The 16869-nt window shown below is 43.9% G+C and overlaps 3 protein-coding genes across 3 annotated transcripts in view; 1 reads left to right on the top strand and 2 right to left on the bottom strand.

Moving 5' to 3' along the window:
- LOC131262902 (probable beta-hexosaminidase fdl) overlaps positions 1 to 5449 on the bottom strand; it is a 36069-nt gene extending 30620 nt beyond the window's left edge. The window contains exons 1-2 of the mRNA XM_058264996.1: positions 5349 to 5449; positions 1915 to 2132 (exon numbers count right to left, since the gene is read on the bottom strand). The gene's annotated coding sequence lies outside the window, so the exon portion shown is untranslated. The remainder of the gene's footprint in view (positions 1 to 1914; positions 2133 to 5348) is intronic.
- A 1781-nt stretch (positions 5450 to 7230) lies between these two features.
- Positions 7231 to 8357, top strand: LOC131267032 (NADH dehydrogenase [ubiquinone] iron-sulfur protein 4, mitochondrial). Its single transcript, XM_058269775.1, has 4 exons — positions 7231 to 7337; positions 7499 to 7646; positions 7723 to 7898; positions 7969 to 8357. Exons 1-4 carry the CDS (start codon positions 7288 to 7290, stop codon positions 8147 to 8149), a joined length of 555 nt encoding a protein of 184 aa, XP_058125758.1. The 5' UTR covers positions 7231 to 7287; the 3' UTR covers positions 8150 to 8357.
- LOC131267031 (uncharacterized) lies at positions 8351 to 16747 on the bottom strand. The gene is made up of 7 exons (XM_058269774.1): positions 16258 to 16747; positions 11988 to 12116; positions 11317 to 11524; positions 11216 to 11250; positions 10709 to 10827; positions 8804 to 10196; positions 8351 to 8699 (listed from the first exon to the last, which is right to left on the bottom strand). Exons 1-7 carry the CDS (start codon positions 16699 to 16701, stop codon positions 8562 to 8564), a joined length of 2466 nt encoding a protein of 821 aa, XP_058125757.1. The 5' UTR covers positions 16702 to 16747; the 3' UTR covers positions 8351 to 8561.
- Positions 16748 to 16869: the final 122 nt, after the last annotated feature.

Below are 16869 nucleotides of genomic sequence, written 5' to 3'. Positions count from 1 at the left end.
ATAACACCACTCTAAAACACCATGGTAATTGTCAGTTAAAAGTTCTTTGGATTACGAATCTGCCACAGCAGTTTCACACTTTGGTAGAACATTGAACATCACACTTTGGCCTGAATGAATCGCGAATATTTCCATTTCACCAATCTAAGCCACATTATCATATGGGTTTGTTTGGGTTTAAAAACAGTAAACCCCTGAAAAGACGCGAAATGTGTGGGGGTTTTTATTTTAGAAAATTTAATTAAACCCCGATCAGAGTAAAATTGAAAAATTCTATCGAAGACAACTCGCATCGTAGAGAAGTTCTCTCTGTTTTGGACTCAATTGGTCGTTTTCTTATCAATACTAGCCGTTTCTCAACATCCTAAACCTGAAACTCGGCCTGATAAAGCTCATACGAAGCGTTGAAAAAGTACGCTTGCACCACGTAGTCGTAAAAAGTAATACCAACCAAAACTACAATCGGGGTTTTCCACGCAATTTCGGAGCATAAGTTAGAGAAACCCGTTTTTTGTATTTACCGGTGCTTTATATTTCGATGAAAAATGTGCTTTTCAACTTCGTGGGTAAATGTGGAAACCACAAGGAATCAACAAATCAAATAAGCACGTGGGACATATCAGGCTGAGTTTCTTATATTTTAAGGTTCTGAAGTTGTTAAACAACAAGTAAGCGATGTTAGGAACACATGTTCAATTGTTGTTTATTGTGAATCTTCTCCAAACTGGTTTTTTCATTGAACATGATTTGCATCTTGAACACACACCAATCAATTTGCATTACACCATCAAACAGGACACTTTCCAATTTCAAACGGAGTTGTGTAGTTCTAAAATAAGTGCTATGAAGATTTATAATCCTAATGGAAAGAATTGTTCAAGTGAATTACCATTCTATACTAACTAATGTTTGTTGTGGATTACATTTTAAACGAATTAACATGCGTTCAATTTTCTTTTACTTTTAGTCGTCATTACATTTTCGTAACATCTAGAGATTGACGAGCGTAAATCAACCCCTTATTAAAAGCGAAAATGCGATACACCGAAAATGCGTCGGTGAGAAGAGAGGACAGCAGAGACGTCTCGCCAAATTGATGGCTATAAAACACCAACCGAAACGTTTATGAACCAGTTGTTAGCTGTGTAGGCGAAAACATAGGGGTAACAATCGAAGGCCTTTCTAGTTCTAGTGATAGCGTTTCCTTCTAGCGATACCTAGATTCTAAACACCTGCACCAAAACCCAACCCACGTCTCAGTGTGTCCACCGTAAATGATCCGCTTTCGTCGTCCATTTCCTTCGAACAAACTCTCCTCCGTAGGTCGGCTGCTGAAGGACGGTTTCATTTTTATAAATCACAGTAAGGTACAATTTACAGTCAATGTTAGATGGGGTAGAAGAACACTTTTAGTAAAACTTCCATTTCCGGCCACTTTGGGGCCAGCATTTACGAACCAACCGGTCGGCAGTGAGGCGAACGATCCAAAGTTCCGAACAGTCTCACCCTTTTCCCCAGTGTAAGAGCCATTTTCAAGGATCATACAAGGCTTTAATGTAGTAGAGTACGTAAATAAATGTTAATGTTTCGAAAAGCAGAGGAAATCATTGTGTTTACGTGGGACGAAAGTTTTGCAGGTAAGTGAATGAACAACAAAAAAACAAATTTAATGCTATATACTATCAATTTTATCAACGAACATAAACAAACTCCAAACTCCTGCTTTATTAGTCAAAATAGTGCAACGTGTCGCTACCTGCTACGCATTGCTGCTAGCTACGTGAAAGTCTAAGCGATCAAATTACGCAATCAGTTAGGGATGCATTGATTTACAGCACAGAAGGTTAAATTTCGAATTCGACTACCTCTCCAAACGACTAAAGCAGCGAAACAGAGAAACAAGGCAAAACTCACGCGAAACAACTGTGTCGGAGGCGTTGCACACCAGAAGCTCGCCGTTCGTCATAAGAAAAGTTTACTGAAAACTGACACCCAAGACGGTTCGCTGCGCCATCCGATGCGCCGGCTCTCCGTTGCTTCCTAAGGCACCCTGCACTGTCATAGGACCACACCAGGTCCGACGTCCAATTGAGCCGATCTGACCCCGGGGCGGCCCCCCGGTTGCGACTGTACTGTAATTAAAGTAAATTAAATTGATAATTGAACATGGGTTCGGCTTGTACCGAGCGTCGGACTGGCTAACATCCGGTTAATGTAAGACTGCACACGGGCAGGCTGCTGTTGTTAACCAGGTTAAATTGCAATAAATAAATGTCCATTTGATACACGAAAACCGTTCGACGACCTGCCCAATAGACAATTGTTTAAATCATCAGTCAACCCAACTGGCAAGAAACAAATGTCCCAGTTATCATCGTTGTGAAATGCTCTTAGTACCAAGCATTCATTATGAAGATATCCAACCGTTCCGCGATAAAAGCATATAAGTGTAATTAAAGCTGCAACAAGACGCAAAGGGAAAACCGAAAACACCCCGTCCAGCACCAATTAGGTAAATACTTGATACGGTTTGTCTTTTTACCGACTGATAAAATTGCCGCCAATGTGATAAGAACAACCCTACGATAGAAGCAAACAAATATGAGAAGATTGAAAAGGTTGTTGTGATTGTTTAAAATTTCCGAATATACATTAAAAAACACATTTTAACCATGATGAGGTTCTTTTCTAAAATCTCTTTTTGATTATGCAACACGATTATGTAGTTGTTTTCCTAACATTTCATGAGTAATTGCAGTAACAATTGCAGTTTGGAATTCTCATTCACTTTTAGTCGTTTTTCCTAAGTTTAGCAATTTGGTATAGAAAAAATGCCATACTTATTGAAAAAATACTGAAAAATATTTTAATTTATGCTTTAAAGTACTGTTCGACCATTAAGAGCTTCATTTAATAAATTACTAGTGCAAAGTTACTTAAAACTCAATTGGAAATGTAGCTAATTCGGTTTGCCAGTTTGAGCGCGCAACTGCAATGTGAAACTCGATTGTTTCAAGTTTCCACCAAGTCGACCATCGGCTGGCCGCCTAATCTGACCGTTTCTGCTCGACGCCGGAAATCGCGTATCAACTGTTCGCTAATTCGGTTCCACTTCGGACCGGACGGGGACCTCGTGGGCCGTGTGATATGATTTGCTATGCACACATTCGTCACGTCCACACAATCGTTCTATTTTAAATCGCACGCCGCACTGTGTTTTGCATCGCACGAAGTAATCGAAGGTATGCAACGGGACGTAAGTTTGAAGGATAAATAGAATTTATCCGCCAGATTGGTTTTTTTCTTCTCCCTTTTTTGTGTGCTATCACTAACGAACCATTGATAAATAAAATACTTTAGTGTGTCATTTAATGACATCGTTCGGGGGACAAAGGGTGGGCGGCAAACATATGAAACGGTAAGCACGTCGCTAATGATGATGATTTATTTAACCCATTCTAATGTGAACCTGCGCAAAGCTAGTGGTAACAGAATCGCGCAAGCGTACAAAGCCATGTGTGGTTTATATTTTATTTTTCTCACGGAAACGGCAAGTGTTGGAAATGGGGACGAGTAAGAGGGGGGTAGGTTTGCATAAACAGTCATAACATTTCCGTTCATTCGCCCATTCGGTAGGAGGGGGGGACGATCCGATGCGTGTCCGGTGGTTCAATGTTTGCTTGCTTATTTGTATATTTGTTTGTCCAGACGCGTAATCCCCTCGTGCCATCGGTTGACCCTCGGAGGCGCGTGGCCTCTCCGGTTGCTACGGAATGGTGTGAGAGGATTTGTCCACTCCACGAACGACTCGCAGTACGCGTGCCATAGTTGGCGGGCAACACAAAATTCAAACATACCAAAACACAATGCCAAAAAACAAAGTTTCCCATCGTCAACAGATTTAAAAACCAACGAAAAGCTGAAAATAAAGACTAAGACAAAACCAAAACACCTAGCGCCAAAATGCACCCTTTGTCGGACACACTTTCAGGGTTAAGAAAACGTCAATTTTGCAATTATGATTGTACCTTTTCCATGACGCCACTGGTGGCCAGTTGGTTTAAGGAGAGTCGGGCAGGTAGACAACGGTTGTAGTGGAGACAATTGTTGATGGAGCAGTTGTGCACATTAGCGCCGATGCACAATGCAGCCATGGTCACGTCGGAACCGGTCAGGAGGCGGATAAAAATAGAACCCGTGCAACGCAACGTTGACTACAAACTTAAACATTAGACTGATGCCCCTTGAACAGAAAAAAAAGGAGCTCCATCGGCAAACATTATACGGCTGCATACACATTCCGTTTGCTCCAATTTCCACATGCCACAAAAGCCGTCGAAGTACTCCAGCGGTGAATAAACAACAACGGCAAAACGGGTCATCTTTAGCTAGCACCAGACACCGATGGTTCTTGCCGCATGTCTAGCCGTTTTTTTGCTTCTCCTCAAACCACGGTGGCATCGTTTCAGCTCCAAGCGAGGCAACTAAGGCAACCCGCAGAACCCGGGGAGGTTAGACTAAACTGAACTCCTAAAACATGTCGTGCTTCGGATGAACGGCGTACATAAACAATAAATATAGAGCCTATGTAGAAATGGTCGCAGAAAGATGTTTCCGGTGTTTGGTTCAATTTCATCACTACTCCTCCCAAATGTTGGCCGAAACGGTGGCGGCCTGGCGTGGGAATGCAGTTGGAAAAGGATTAACTAATGTTGGCTAGAAATGACAATGAACAACAACAAAACAGGTAATTAATGATTCTCTTTCGATAAATTTGTTAATAATTTGTTGCAAAAGGGGAAACAATGCAAACTTTCAAGAGACTCTTGCACACCGAATTGAAAAGGTGATTTACATTCTGCGGGCGAAAAATGTTCATACTTTTCCTCCTTTTACCATGTGCCGCACCCATAGTGCCAATATGAAAAACCAGCATTGTGGGTCTTCCACATGTACCTGAACCAACGAACGCCATCGCAACTGGCGGATGTCCATCGAGCTCATCGCGAGAAACACGACACAAACAGGACACCCTTTCCCGATGGATTCACTCTGGCGGCGGCAAGGAAAGCGATTGTCCCTGCTACGCGTTTGTGTGTGAGTGGCTGCGCCTCGGTAAATAAGGGAAAAAAGGTTAATTTATTGATTTAATAATTCCATCCTTTTACTCCATCGCCCAACCCAGAGCCCGGTTCCAGGTTCGGTTCTTTTTTGCCTTTCGCCCAGGGCCGATCCGACACTCCGACGCTCGGCATCGATTTCTGGAGTGGTACCGCGGTCCTCTATAGCCCCGCCACCTTGGGCTTAGCCGGAATGTGCTTATTATTATTTTACCAGCCGAGCCTTACCTTTCTTTATGCTGGAAACCGGTCGATTCCTTACTGCCACCGGACGGGAACGGGGGGGTCCTATTTCAAATGGGGAACTATCGTTCCTTCTCCGCGTCTTGAAGCCACCTTTTTCGGCACACTGGAACTCTCCAGAACTAGCTCGAACTAGTATTTACTCCATAAGACACTGGGATCCCGTTCAATCGCTTCAATTTACCGTTGAAGTCGATGCCTGCTAGATCATCTAACTGCACGTTATGATTTTCTTCTTCGCCTACTTTGCGGCATTTGTTTTGCATTCACTACCTTCGCAACCCGGCACTTGACACAGCTGTCGGGCGCGATACGATACCGGAAGGTGGACGTCTTATCAGCGGCGGGTGGAGGGAAACTACGGGCACGGTTGGGTGATTTCGCCGACCGTGGAATTACCCACACCGCGATTCCGTTGACTCGGGCGCGCGCGCGCACACACGTCCGTGTTTCCACGCTCACCACCCCTGCTGGATAACGGTCCAGCGGCCGAAGAACGGCACCGGCCGACGTAGGCCAACGTTACCAGCAGCAGCAGCAGAGGCACTTTCTCCGATTCGTTCAATCCTTTCACGAGCGTTGAAACACGACATTTGTGAAATGCATGGATGGATGGATGGATGGATGGATGGCGATATAATTACACCCTGCACTTGTCACACCGCACAGACGACGCTGACACAGATTCAAGTGGGCGCCCCCTCGTGTTTCCCTCCGTCCGTGGTCACCTATTCAGTGGTGCCCCGCACTCCGTTCACTCCTTCCACTCTTTGCGGGTTGACATTTGACGGTATTCTCCTTTTCTTGGCGCTGGTCTGCTAGCTCGCGGGACCCTTTCCCGGGATCGTCACTCCGCCCTGCGTTCGCACGAGAAAACGTCAAATTAATCGATAGAAGAGCGCCCGAAATAAAACCACGGAACGGTGGCTACACTACCAAGACTGGGGTATACGGGAAATGTGCACAGGCCGAATTGCTGCTGTTGTGTAGGACAGCAACCACTGTTTGCTGCGATAAAATGCGTAATGAGAATGCACTGCCCCCACGAGTCGTGAGCTAACACAAGAAAACAAAACAACCCTTTCGCACGGATCCGTCGGACCGAGATACAAATCGATTCTGCTGCTGGCCTCTGGTTGGGATTTTTTTAGCATGAACTCACATCGAACGGTGGACGGATACGACCCAAAAGCACACTTCCACACCGTAGGTATTTGATTGCAGTTTTCTGCCTTTCTGTGTGTACTTTTTTAAATTGTAACCTGCGAAACTAGTCGACGCTTGCCGTGTTCTCAACAACCGCACTGGGATCGACAATGACACAAAACTGATGCAGTTGGTTTTTATTTTGTTTTTAACTTTATCTCAAGGTTGCTGAAATAAAGCAAAAGCTTGCTTCATAAGGTAAGATCAAAGAGAACGATTTGACAGCCACCAAGCTATTTTGAAAAATTCATGATTTCTAACAATCCAAAAGAGTTCATTCTAATTCTATAATATTAAATAATCCACATAGTATGATTCATTAAATTTTAGCAGTCGATATCAAAACTATGATTCTTCTCCCGCTATCAAAGCGGTATATGTATGTAATCCATTTTTAAATGCAAACCCGTTTCATATTTTGGAACATAACACACAAGAACCACGTTATGGAGTATTTAAAAACTCAAATACGTATTGTAAAATCAATTTCTTTGCAACTTCAAAGCGACTTTGCTATGTCCGTAGCTACTACATCTGACGATTCGAACAAGTAGTACATTATTTGGAACTTGTTTGAAGTTGTCCAAATCAACCGTATTGCTTCTCTCTAGTTACCTTGGTTTGATAGCAATATCGATGTTTTGATTTGTTCTGTCACTCAGTCGAAAGCAAAACTTCGGCAACTCTGCGGTGCTCGGCTTGTGCAAAATTTGTAAAAATGAGTCTTTTCCTTCGATCCATTGCTAGAAACGGCGTCGCGACACAATGGTAATGTATATGGATAACATTTTCTGTTCAATTCGCATCGCTTGATGCGACGTATCCGACGCGTGTTGTTTTTTCTGTCGCTGGTTTCTGTGCATCCGATGGGTGGTTGTGTAATCGAGACGTTTGAAATATCGCATCTTTTGCTATCTTTTGCTTACAAGGATGCGGGCTTCGCTCTCGACGTCATCGATTGTTTACAAGGATCCCAAGACGCAGAAGGAGGCACCGATGCTGGATGCGAGCGTTATACTAGCCAACGAAGAGGAGCGTCACCGTGACCACCTGCCCACGATTACCGTCCCGGTGAAGGTAGTGCATTAAGCGTAGCTCGTGCGATTTGTGATCGTGCCGTTAAACGTAAATTCCTTTCGTTCGTTTCCTTCAGGTTGATATTAGCCCCATCACCGGTGTTCCGGAGGAACACGTCAAGGAACGGCGTGTGCGTATCTTTATGCCGGCTAAAAATGCAATGCAAAGTGGAACCGACAACATCCACCACTGGAGCATCGAGTTCGACAACCGCGAGCGCTGGGAAAACCCGCTAATGGGTTGGGCCTCCACGTAAGCCTCACCATCGGTGAAAAACGAAACGAATATAGAGTCAAAGCTAATTTCTTCTTACAACTTGCAGCGGAGATCCACTGTCTAACATGCGCGTGGAATTTTCCTCCGCCGATGAAGCGATCGCACACTGCGAGAAAAACGGATGGAGGTGGTTCGTTGACAAGGCGGAAGTTACGAAGAAGCAGCGCGTGAAGAACTACGGAATCAATTTTTCGTGGAACAAGCGTACTCGCGTATCTACCAAGTAGAACATTCGTTCCGGTTCGGTTTGGTCGTCCTGAAGATTAAGCGTGTCCCGTTAAATATGGAATAAAATGGGTGCGATCGCTACCACGCTGTTAGCTCGTTGTAAATAAGACACTAAAGCTATTGTTTGAAACTAAGCCGTGCATCTTGGTTTGCGGCCATCGGCCTTTCGGTGATCGATAAAAATCAGTACCAAATCTAAATTCAGCAATAGAGAGTTACTCGTCTGTTTTATTCATCAATGATTGTTGGAAATTAGTTCGGCGTAAGGAGTCCCGCTTTGAGCTGTTGTCCAATACCGGTAACGATCGGTTGTGAAGTTTCTTCGCTGAAGGACACTTTGAACACGGCTAGTTCGGACGGAATTGCCTGCTGTTTCGTTGTCATTCGTATGTTGTTTTCAAGTGCTTAGATTCAATAGTTTTTCCCATAAGACGAGGGTCCGTCCATTTGCAGCTGCTCCAACTGGAGCTGCCTCCGAATGGCACCGAGCTGTGTAAGCACCCGGGCCGATCCTTTATTGTTCACCTTGGTCCGCTCGACGGCCGGAATCTATAAAGAGGGAAGGAAAATAGAAATGATAAAAAAAGAAGGGAACCATTTGCACCACCACCGGATGTTGTAGGTAACATCCGGGACGGGAACGACTACTGTACCTCCCACTTTTTCTCCACCAGCTTCAACCCGTCGCTCTTGAGGTTATCCGGCCGATCGCTAACGTACACTTTCGGAGGCGAAAGCGATGGCAGCAGTGAACCGGATTTACTATTTTTCATGATCCCCTGATAATGATGATGGTGATGATGTTGATCATGATCGTACTTTTGTTGCTGGTCCGGTTGAAAGTTGTGCGCATTGTTCTTCCTACCGGTGCCACGCTTCATCCAAAGCGTGTTGTAGTGTCGCACGTACTTCGCAATCCGTTCGTCCAGCAGATCATCCCCGACGGTGGCCGAAGAAGTGTCATCGTCGCGCATCGGCCCGGCTCTGTCGTCAACATCGGAAGGGCTTGCGGGGCGTGACGAGCCTCCCGCCGTTCCACGCAGCTTGTTATCCACAAATACCTCTCCGTTGCGTATGTTCACCGAAAGGACCGGTTCCGGAGTTTTCTTGCTCGGATGAAACAGCGAATCCTTGTTGATGTTGAGCGAGAAGGGTGGCTTGCGATAGTTGTTACGCACGATCACCGGATTCAGCACGGACAGATGATCGCCACCCTGCTCATTGTCACTCTCGTGGTATTGAATGTCGATCACTTTGTACGGATTAGCGGAGGGCGAAACGGCGTCAGTGTCGTCGTCCTCCCGCGTGTTCGATACCCGTCGATGGCGTTTCTGATGGTTTCTATCCGCGTCCGTCGCTAGCTGACAAACGGCACACATCGACGATTCATTGTTGTTCGTCCGCTTCATCGTCCGGGCACAGCTCGTGCACCGACGGTACACGTCCTCCTTGCCTCCTTGTGATCGCTTACAACCACACTTGGCGCAATGGAGTCGCTTTTGCTTTGACGACCCTTTGGTGGTTCCCAGACTTCTCGAGGTCGGTGGAAGAAACGAACGATCAATGTCCGCCCGGCAGCTCTTGCAGTACTGATAGCGATGGTCAACCGCGAGCGAGTTGGACAGACCCGTCGTTTCACTGGAAGATTCATAGTCCTGCTCGGACGTGGAAAGTGTGGACGAAGACGCTGGCCCACCAGCACTGCTATCGGCGAAGTGCGCATGCTTCTCCTGGTGAGCGGAATTGCTAAAGTACCGGTACACCTTCGTGCGCTCGTCACCGGACGAGAAGGATCCGGAGGCTTTTGGTGCACCAACAGTCCCTTTTGTTGGTGGAATCGATGGTTTGAGACCACCGTTTTCGGAGAACGCCTTTCGCTGGCCATCGTACGGGTTGAACAGTTTGTGGTCGTTCTCGAGATTGGCCAGCAACTGCAGGCGCCGGATGTGGTTCTGCTCGTTGGCAATGCGGATCTTTTCGCTTCGTAGTCGCTCGTGCTCGAGCTGTTCCTCCAGCTGCATCGTTTTCAACTGTTGCTCCAGTCGGCTGAAGGAAAAAAACGGGAAGCAAACATTCGAATGAAACACGCAAGAACGAAACGAAAAGGATACACATGTACACGATTTCCATTTCGTCTACGTAATTGCGTGACAATTAACAACATCCCATCATGCGCCAAGGTCAGGGTGAAAATGTTCCACCGTTAAAAACGTTAATACATAATTACATCCACTTTCTTAGTTGATAAAGGTTCTCCGATTAAAACGGATGGTCGTCTTCCAAATGTATTTCGTTTTGAAAGCGTTTACTTTTCGGCAAATATTTCCTTTTAGTGTAATCGCTCTAATGTTTCGTGAGAAGAACTAATTGAAGCTCTACGAAATAGTGGTTCCATAGGCCACACCTGATTACAAACAGTCTTGTTGTTGAAGTAAAATAAATTCTTACCAAAATAGAAAATTTATCATTCTAAATTTTAGGCTCCATTTAGAATCCTTTTGTTTTTCTTTTAAAAAGTGATGGTTTCCTTTACCTGAAGTTCTCGTCATTTTCTTTACCTTGTCAGCATTTGCTCCTCGAGCTTTTCCTTTTCACGCAAGCGTTCAACTTCCTTCCGCTTCTCTTCGATCTGCTTAATAAGTTCCTTTTGATAGTCCATTTTTCGGCGACTTTCCTCCTACCGGCGATGCAACGATGTGGTGGAAAACAAAATTATTAGTGTGGTAACAACATCAGTGGGAAGTAAATAAGCTACCACGTTGGTTGTACATCTAGTGAGACTTGTTATTTCTTGGAAAAGCTTAAAAAATCGAAATTAATTTGAGTATTTTCATTTAGAATTTCTTAACGATTTAGCTGTCTAATATAAATTTGAGAAAGGGATGATTTTTTATTAAACAAACTGTTCTTTACATTTTCCTATTTTCCAAGCTTTCCCATGAATATTCTCTCGAACAAATGTTTCCGTTAAAAAAGATATGGCTTCAAACAACAATTTTGCGTAACAACTCTCCCCCACGTGCCCCTCCACTCCACTGAATCCCCATCAATCCCACGATACCTACTTCGGCCAACATCCTGTTCCTGCGATCGATAGTGTCTGTGTTAAGAATGGTAGGCAGATCAGTATGGGCTAAATCTTGAATCAACTTTTCACGCGGGCTACCTTTGCGGAAGTTTGTATTCGCTTCCGCCACCAGCGACTTTCCGAAGCGAACCTGCGGCTGCCCGGGGCTTGCACCCCCTCCACCCACCGCCGGCGGTGGACTGGTCGTGCCGGTCGCTTTCTCATTCGACGATGACGCCTTTCCTGCCGGTTTGCCGGTGCCGTACTTCTGCATGTACTGTTGATGCTTGGTTGTTACCTCGGGGATCTGGAGATATTTGGAGGGAGGAGAAATAACCATTTACTTTAACGATATATTGGTGCTTACGGTTTGGTGCATGTTTCAAGGGTGTATCTAAGAAGTGCAGCACTCTGTATCTAGGAAATGTTAAGCTTCTTCAAAATCGGGACTCAAAATTAAGCTAATCTGATTAGGTGCATAAGATAAAACAATTGAACAGAACGTGATACGATAATTTAAATGAAGAAAAAGAAATTGAATCAAAATAGTTTCTTCGACTAAAATATAACAGTGGCGCAAAAGTGAAACGGTTAAATTTAACAGTGTTTGTGTTTGTGAAAAGCAACTAATCAATCAGTGAAGGATTCAAACGGCTTTACTAAAAAGATCAACTAGTGCATAATTTGAGTTCAATTCGAGTTTGCTGCTACGTTGGTCAATAGTATTCCAAGAAACGGCGATAGTTTACCACGTTAGCAATGAAATTTACATTTTTCAAATACTCTTGATACTCCTGCTGGCGCGTGCGGGAGAGGACGGTTTTCTCTTCCGTTTGCTTTTTGTTGAAACTCGGAAAGTACGAAAAGAACGTATCCGAGACCCACTGTTCCATTTCATCCTGGGAAAAAAAGAAATAAAGAGTAAAAGAAAATAAGTCACTTCAGAAACTATCCCATTCTATATCGAAGGAGAAGGACACATTTATTGGCCACAGTACGGTTACAAAAATAAAAACAAAACGCAACCACACACGCAGTTTTGTGGTCCTTCCCGGTGGTGCCTCAAGAAAATGGGTCGCGGTTAACGTTGGTAAGCCACCCACCGCCATAATCACCCAGGACATGAAGGCGGCGGCGTTTGCGGCACTCCCGCGTGTGAACGCAATCAGATATTTATAGACGAATGTAACCTATTATCATTTGCATAAGCATTTGCCCGGCCTGCACCTCGCGTTCCGGGCTCGGCCGGCTAGCATTGATTCCATCCGGGAAATTCCGTCGGCATCGATTAATATCAACTGACGGCAAAACCGTGTCAATGTTTTCGTCACATGCGGAATAAAAGCAAGCAGACGTACAGGAGTCAGAAAGTAAATTCTCATACTTTCCTCACAAACCAGTTATGCAATCCTTATCCTCGGGATTTAAAACAAAAGTAACTTCACCACAAGTAACCACATCACAACTAACCAACCAGAAGTAACTAAAATTTTACTGATCCACATAACTCGGTCCGTTAACCCTGTGACTACTAGATCTGCTACAAAAACCTCAACTACCGGAAAACAAGCAACGCGCAACAAAGTTTTCATTTCGACCGGCATTAAGGTTTTCCCAACCCCCCGGGCACGTCATAAACCAACAGGCGTATGTGGGTTTTTCAACAATAAAAAAAACACATTCACTTCCGCTACAAAACGTTATTGCGGAGGAAAAGTTCAACTTTCAAAAGGAGCTTTAACCCAGCCACAGGGAAATGGATTGCGTGTTCTATCGAATGACACTCATCTTCGCCGTTTGTGTCTAATTTTTCATGCAAACCGATGAATATTTCTACTTTCCACACAGAAAAGTGCGACAAGACAGTTTTATAACGAAAAAAGGAAGAAGCGTGGAAAATCGAGGAGCAAGGAAAGTACATCCAATGCGACGGAAATTACCACCGGTTGGAATGCACCAGAAGAAAGAGGGTTAAAAAAAGCTGGTGCAATGAAAATGGTAATGGAATTCGTAGAAGTTCTATCGCAAGCCGTAGGTAAAGTCAACGTAATAATTTAAACTTTCAAAGTTTATCCACCTCGTTCCACTTTACACCGGCCACCGTTTTTGTTGTATTTGCTGCAAACGAAAAGTCATTACTAGAGTGTTTTACATTCCCGGCGAACGAACTTTTTAAATGTAGATAGTGGGGTATTTTTTTAATTGAAATTAAAGCTACCTAGCACCGATAGTGTACACCTCCGTGGGGACCGTGTGTTTCGTGACTGGAGCTGTTGAAAAATGTAACATCATCATCAACGGTATTACCTGCAGCCGCCCCTCCTTTTGTTTGCGGTTGACCCCGAGCCGGTTATGGAGATGCACCACACATACCAAATTGAAAAGTTGGTAGTGCGAAAGCATGATTGCCCCCAACTCCCCGAGCCGGGTAAAAATGAGGTGTCTCATGATGTGTTTTTCCATTGCACCATCGTCCTTTTTTTTCTTATTGGCTAGCAATGATTGGAAAATGTATTCTTTATAGCTCATTTTCACCGGACCTTGGTTGGAATGTTTCGTTGCGGAAAATATATCCTTTACGTTGACCGCGAAAGGCATTGCCCGACCCAAAACGCTTGATACCACATCCTTACAAGCCTTTTCCTTAAAGGAAATGTTTTTCACAATCCTTCGCAAAAGAAAATTGAATGATGGATTGGATGGGTGAAAGTATTGTACATTGAAAAATGAAAAAGTTCCTTGCTAGGTCAGAATTGATGCCAGAAAGTCGAGTGAATTGTTCAACTGTTTCTTCGCAATAGGAAAACTAAGTAGATCTGTTCAAATTAAATTAAATAAAGTCTCAAAATATTGAAAGCACTTCCGCTCGACCTCAAAGTATTGCAATTTAAAAAAATGAGTAAAACCTTCAAAAACAGGGATGGGAAATAACTTTAAACGGATAAATTGATGCTGGCCTTGGCAAAAACAGTAACGAGTAAGTGTGTACTTGACCTGCATGATCCTTGACTTGAGGGAGTTTTCTCTTGTTGAAGGATTTTTTTCTCCTTTGCTTGCCTTCGCCGAACAGTACTGGATAGACATTAATTTTGGAACAAAATTGCCAAAACGCGAAGGACGAAGGGTTTAAGGAAGAGTGTAAAGTGTTTAGCTTTCTATAATATTATAAATAAACCATGTAATTTATGAGGAATGCAATTCATTAAATTGCACAAGTACTATCGTTGTTACGAGAACCAGACGACAACCACAAGGAAGTTCCACAAAACAATCTTAACAGAGGCCATTTTAAAAGAAGTGCATTTCCCATGCAATATAGTGCAAACATGAAAGTATCGTTTGGTTTTGAAAATTAATAGAGGTTTTATGGTAAGCAACTCGTTACTACTTGAAGATGGTTTGTTGAAAAAGTTTTACTTTCCATACAACTGAAGAATGCAGGCAAATACTTCTATCCTTGAACGGTTGTGAGGTTCTTTATCTCGAGATACAGGTTCGATTTCTATTAGCAAATTATCCTACTTTTTTCCTGGCCCCTCTACAGTCTTCTACTACACTGTCCCCATTGCCCAGTTAATATGCATTATTGACGACGGTATTTCAACAGCGGATCGAATGTTGCCGACATCTCTTCCCCCACTTTTCTCAAACCAGTGACCACCGTTCAATATGGTTTCTCTTGCTCAAATTCTTTTATCCAATCCCCCCACTGCACTTGACGCGTCCATTTCTGGCCGATGTATTTGGGGCAAATTTTGAATTAATTTCCAATTTCGGATACCCATCCGTGGGCCAGCAGACGGATATTGGCCCCAAAAGAACACCACCACCCAGTTGGACGGTGATAAAACCAAAACTCCAGCTCAAACCGATGCAGCCAGCCCAGGACAGGGGAGGTTCGAATCTGCATATGCGGTCAACTTACCTCAACACGGAACTAAACTCTTCCGAGATATTAATCAGTCTAACTCCATCGAGAATAATACCAACGAAAAAGGAAAAAAAAACAAACGACTTATTAGGCCATGGCAAACGGTGGACGGAAGTCTACGCACAACTGATCTTATTACATCCCATTTCGTGAGAAAGTGTTTCATTTACGATTTCGACGTCCCGGATAACTTTAACTGAGCCTACCAAGGGGGCTATTTGGGGGTTAGTAGAGCAATGTTAAATGTACGACGGAAGATAACTTATGCGTCTTGTTTAGAACAAGATCCGGAGAAAGGCGTCGAATAAATTAGGCCATGTGCTGAGGATATCGAAGAATCTGGATTGTAATTCAGCGTAAGACTTGTACTGACAACGAATTTGATACTACGAGATATACTATAGAAAGAATGTGAAAATTTCAGTTAAGTTTAGAGAAAATAATACGTGGATATTTCTATTCAAAAATAACTGACATTTTAGGGAGTAAAAGGGGCTTCCAATCGATTAACATACAACCTTATTAATTACGTCGTAATTTCGTTTGGGAAAGAAAAATGTTTGTTTTGTAAGAGTAATGATAAATAGTTCGGGCAAAATGCCCTTTACTTTACTTACAGCACCGGGAAGGTTAACAAGTAATCCGAATGATCATTTGATGATCTACAGAAGACGTCGTTCAGATATCGAATTGGTTACCACATTGTAGAAACGTTCGGAATATTCATACGGTGAATGTTCATTCCTAAGCGAAACGTGCTCAATATCAGATGCAATCACAATGCACAATCACTGCCAAACAGACTGATCTACCGAACTGTTCGTTGCTGGAAGACGCGAACGATCACCCCGAGAAGGAACTCAACTAGCGCACGCCTTGGCCTGGTGTGTCCTGCCAAGTGGTCGCCCCGAATGCACTGACCGGCTAGACTCGTTGCCACCAAAAACGAACCCGTTCCGAGAGTGTTTTGGGCAGCCCAAAGATACTGACCCTCGCACCGATGGAGCTTCTGCGCCGAATCCATTCCATGTCTAGGTTTATGTTCCGTCTCGTGAAGGAAAAACATTACTGGAAAAAACAATCCGCTCTATGGTTTTCTTTTCACTCACCTGTTGCGGCGATACCCGTTTCGCACATGATGGTGATGATGATGTGTTGGACGGTCCTTCGATAGATGTTCGTGGTGATAATTTATCCCCTTCGTGCGATTTGTCCATATTTGCCAGATCGATAATCCTTTGGTCCGGAATAGAAGCCGCCACAGCGCTGCTCACTTTCTCTGCTGGATTTTTGTTTGTTGGTTTTCCTGAGCTAGTTTTCTTACTTATTTCCGAATTAACCATCTCCTTTGAGAGTTTGTCAGTGGATGTAAAACTATCACCAGTTTTCCGTGAAACTGGTTCGTCTTGAGCAAGTGCCGCTGCTGCGGGTGCTGGACCATCGTGGCGTTTGCTCGTATCTTCCAAATGAATTGGCTGGATTCGTTGTTTGTCAAGTTCTATCAGCCTTTTCTGCTCGGCAATGAAAGCCTCCAGTTCGTTGGCATAGTCCATGCCGGATATTTTAAGAAAATTAACTGCTTTTGAAACGAAAACAACACTGAACAAGTGAAACGCGGAGGATCTTAAATTTTGACCGTTTGTTATTTGACATTAAATGTCGCAGTATGCTGTCAGATGGAATGCTGTAAGATGGAATGCTGTAAGCTGTACCTAGAAAAG

Source organism: Anopheles coustani, chromosome 2 (genome assembly GCF_943734705.1).
Source record: "Anopheles coustani chromosome 2, idAnoCousDA_361_x.2, whole genome shotgun sequence".
NCBI lineage: Eukaryota > Metazoa > Arthropoda > Insecta > Diptera > Culicidae > Anopheles > Anopheles coustani.
This window is presented reverse-complemented; position numbering and strand designations above follow the sequence as displayed.

What these genes read in the sequence shown, in the direction of transcription:
- LOC131267031 (XM_058269774.1), bottom strand. Translation starts at nt 16,701, where the DNA reads ATGGACTATGCCAACGAACTGGAGGCTTTCATTGCCGAGCAGAAAAGG. An exon ending in AACGGGTATCGCCGCAACAG is followed by an intron (nt 12,117 to 16,257) that starts GTGAGTGAAAAG and finishes TTTTTTTCCCAG; the next exon opens with GATGAAATGGAACAGTGGGT. An exon ending in GAGGAGCAAATGCTGACAAG is followed by an intron (nt 10,197 to 10,708) that starts GTAAAGAAAATG and finishes TTTTTCCTTCAG; the next exon opens with CCGACTGGAGCAACAGTTGA.
- LOC131267032 (XM_058269775.1), top strand. Translation starts at nt 7,288, where the DNA reads ATGAGTCTTTTCCTTCGATCCATTGCTAGAAACGGCGTCGCGACACAA. An exon ending in CGATTACCGTCCCGGTGAAG is followed by an intron (nt 7,647 to 7,722) that starts GTAGTGCATTAA and finishes CGTTTCCTTCAG; the next exon opens with GTTGATATTAGCCCCATCAC. An exon ending in CTAATGGGTTGGGCCTCCAC is followed by an intron (nt 7,899 to 7,968) that starts GTAAGCCTCACC and finishes TACAACTTGCAG; the next exon opens with CGGAGATCCACTGTCTAACA.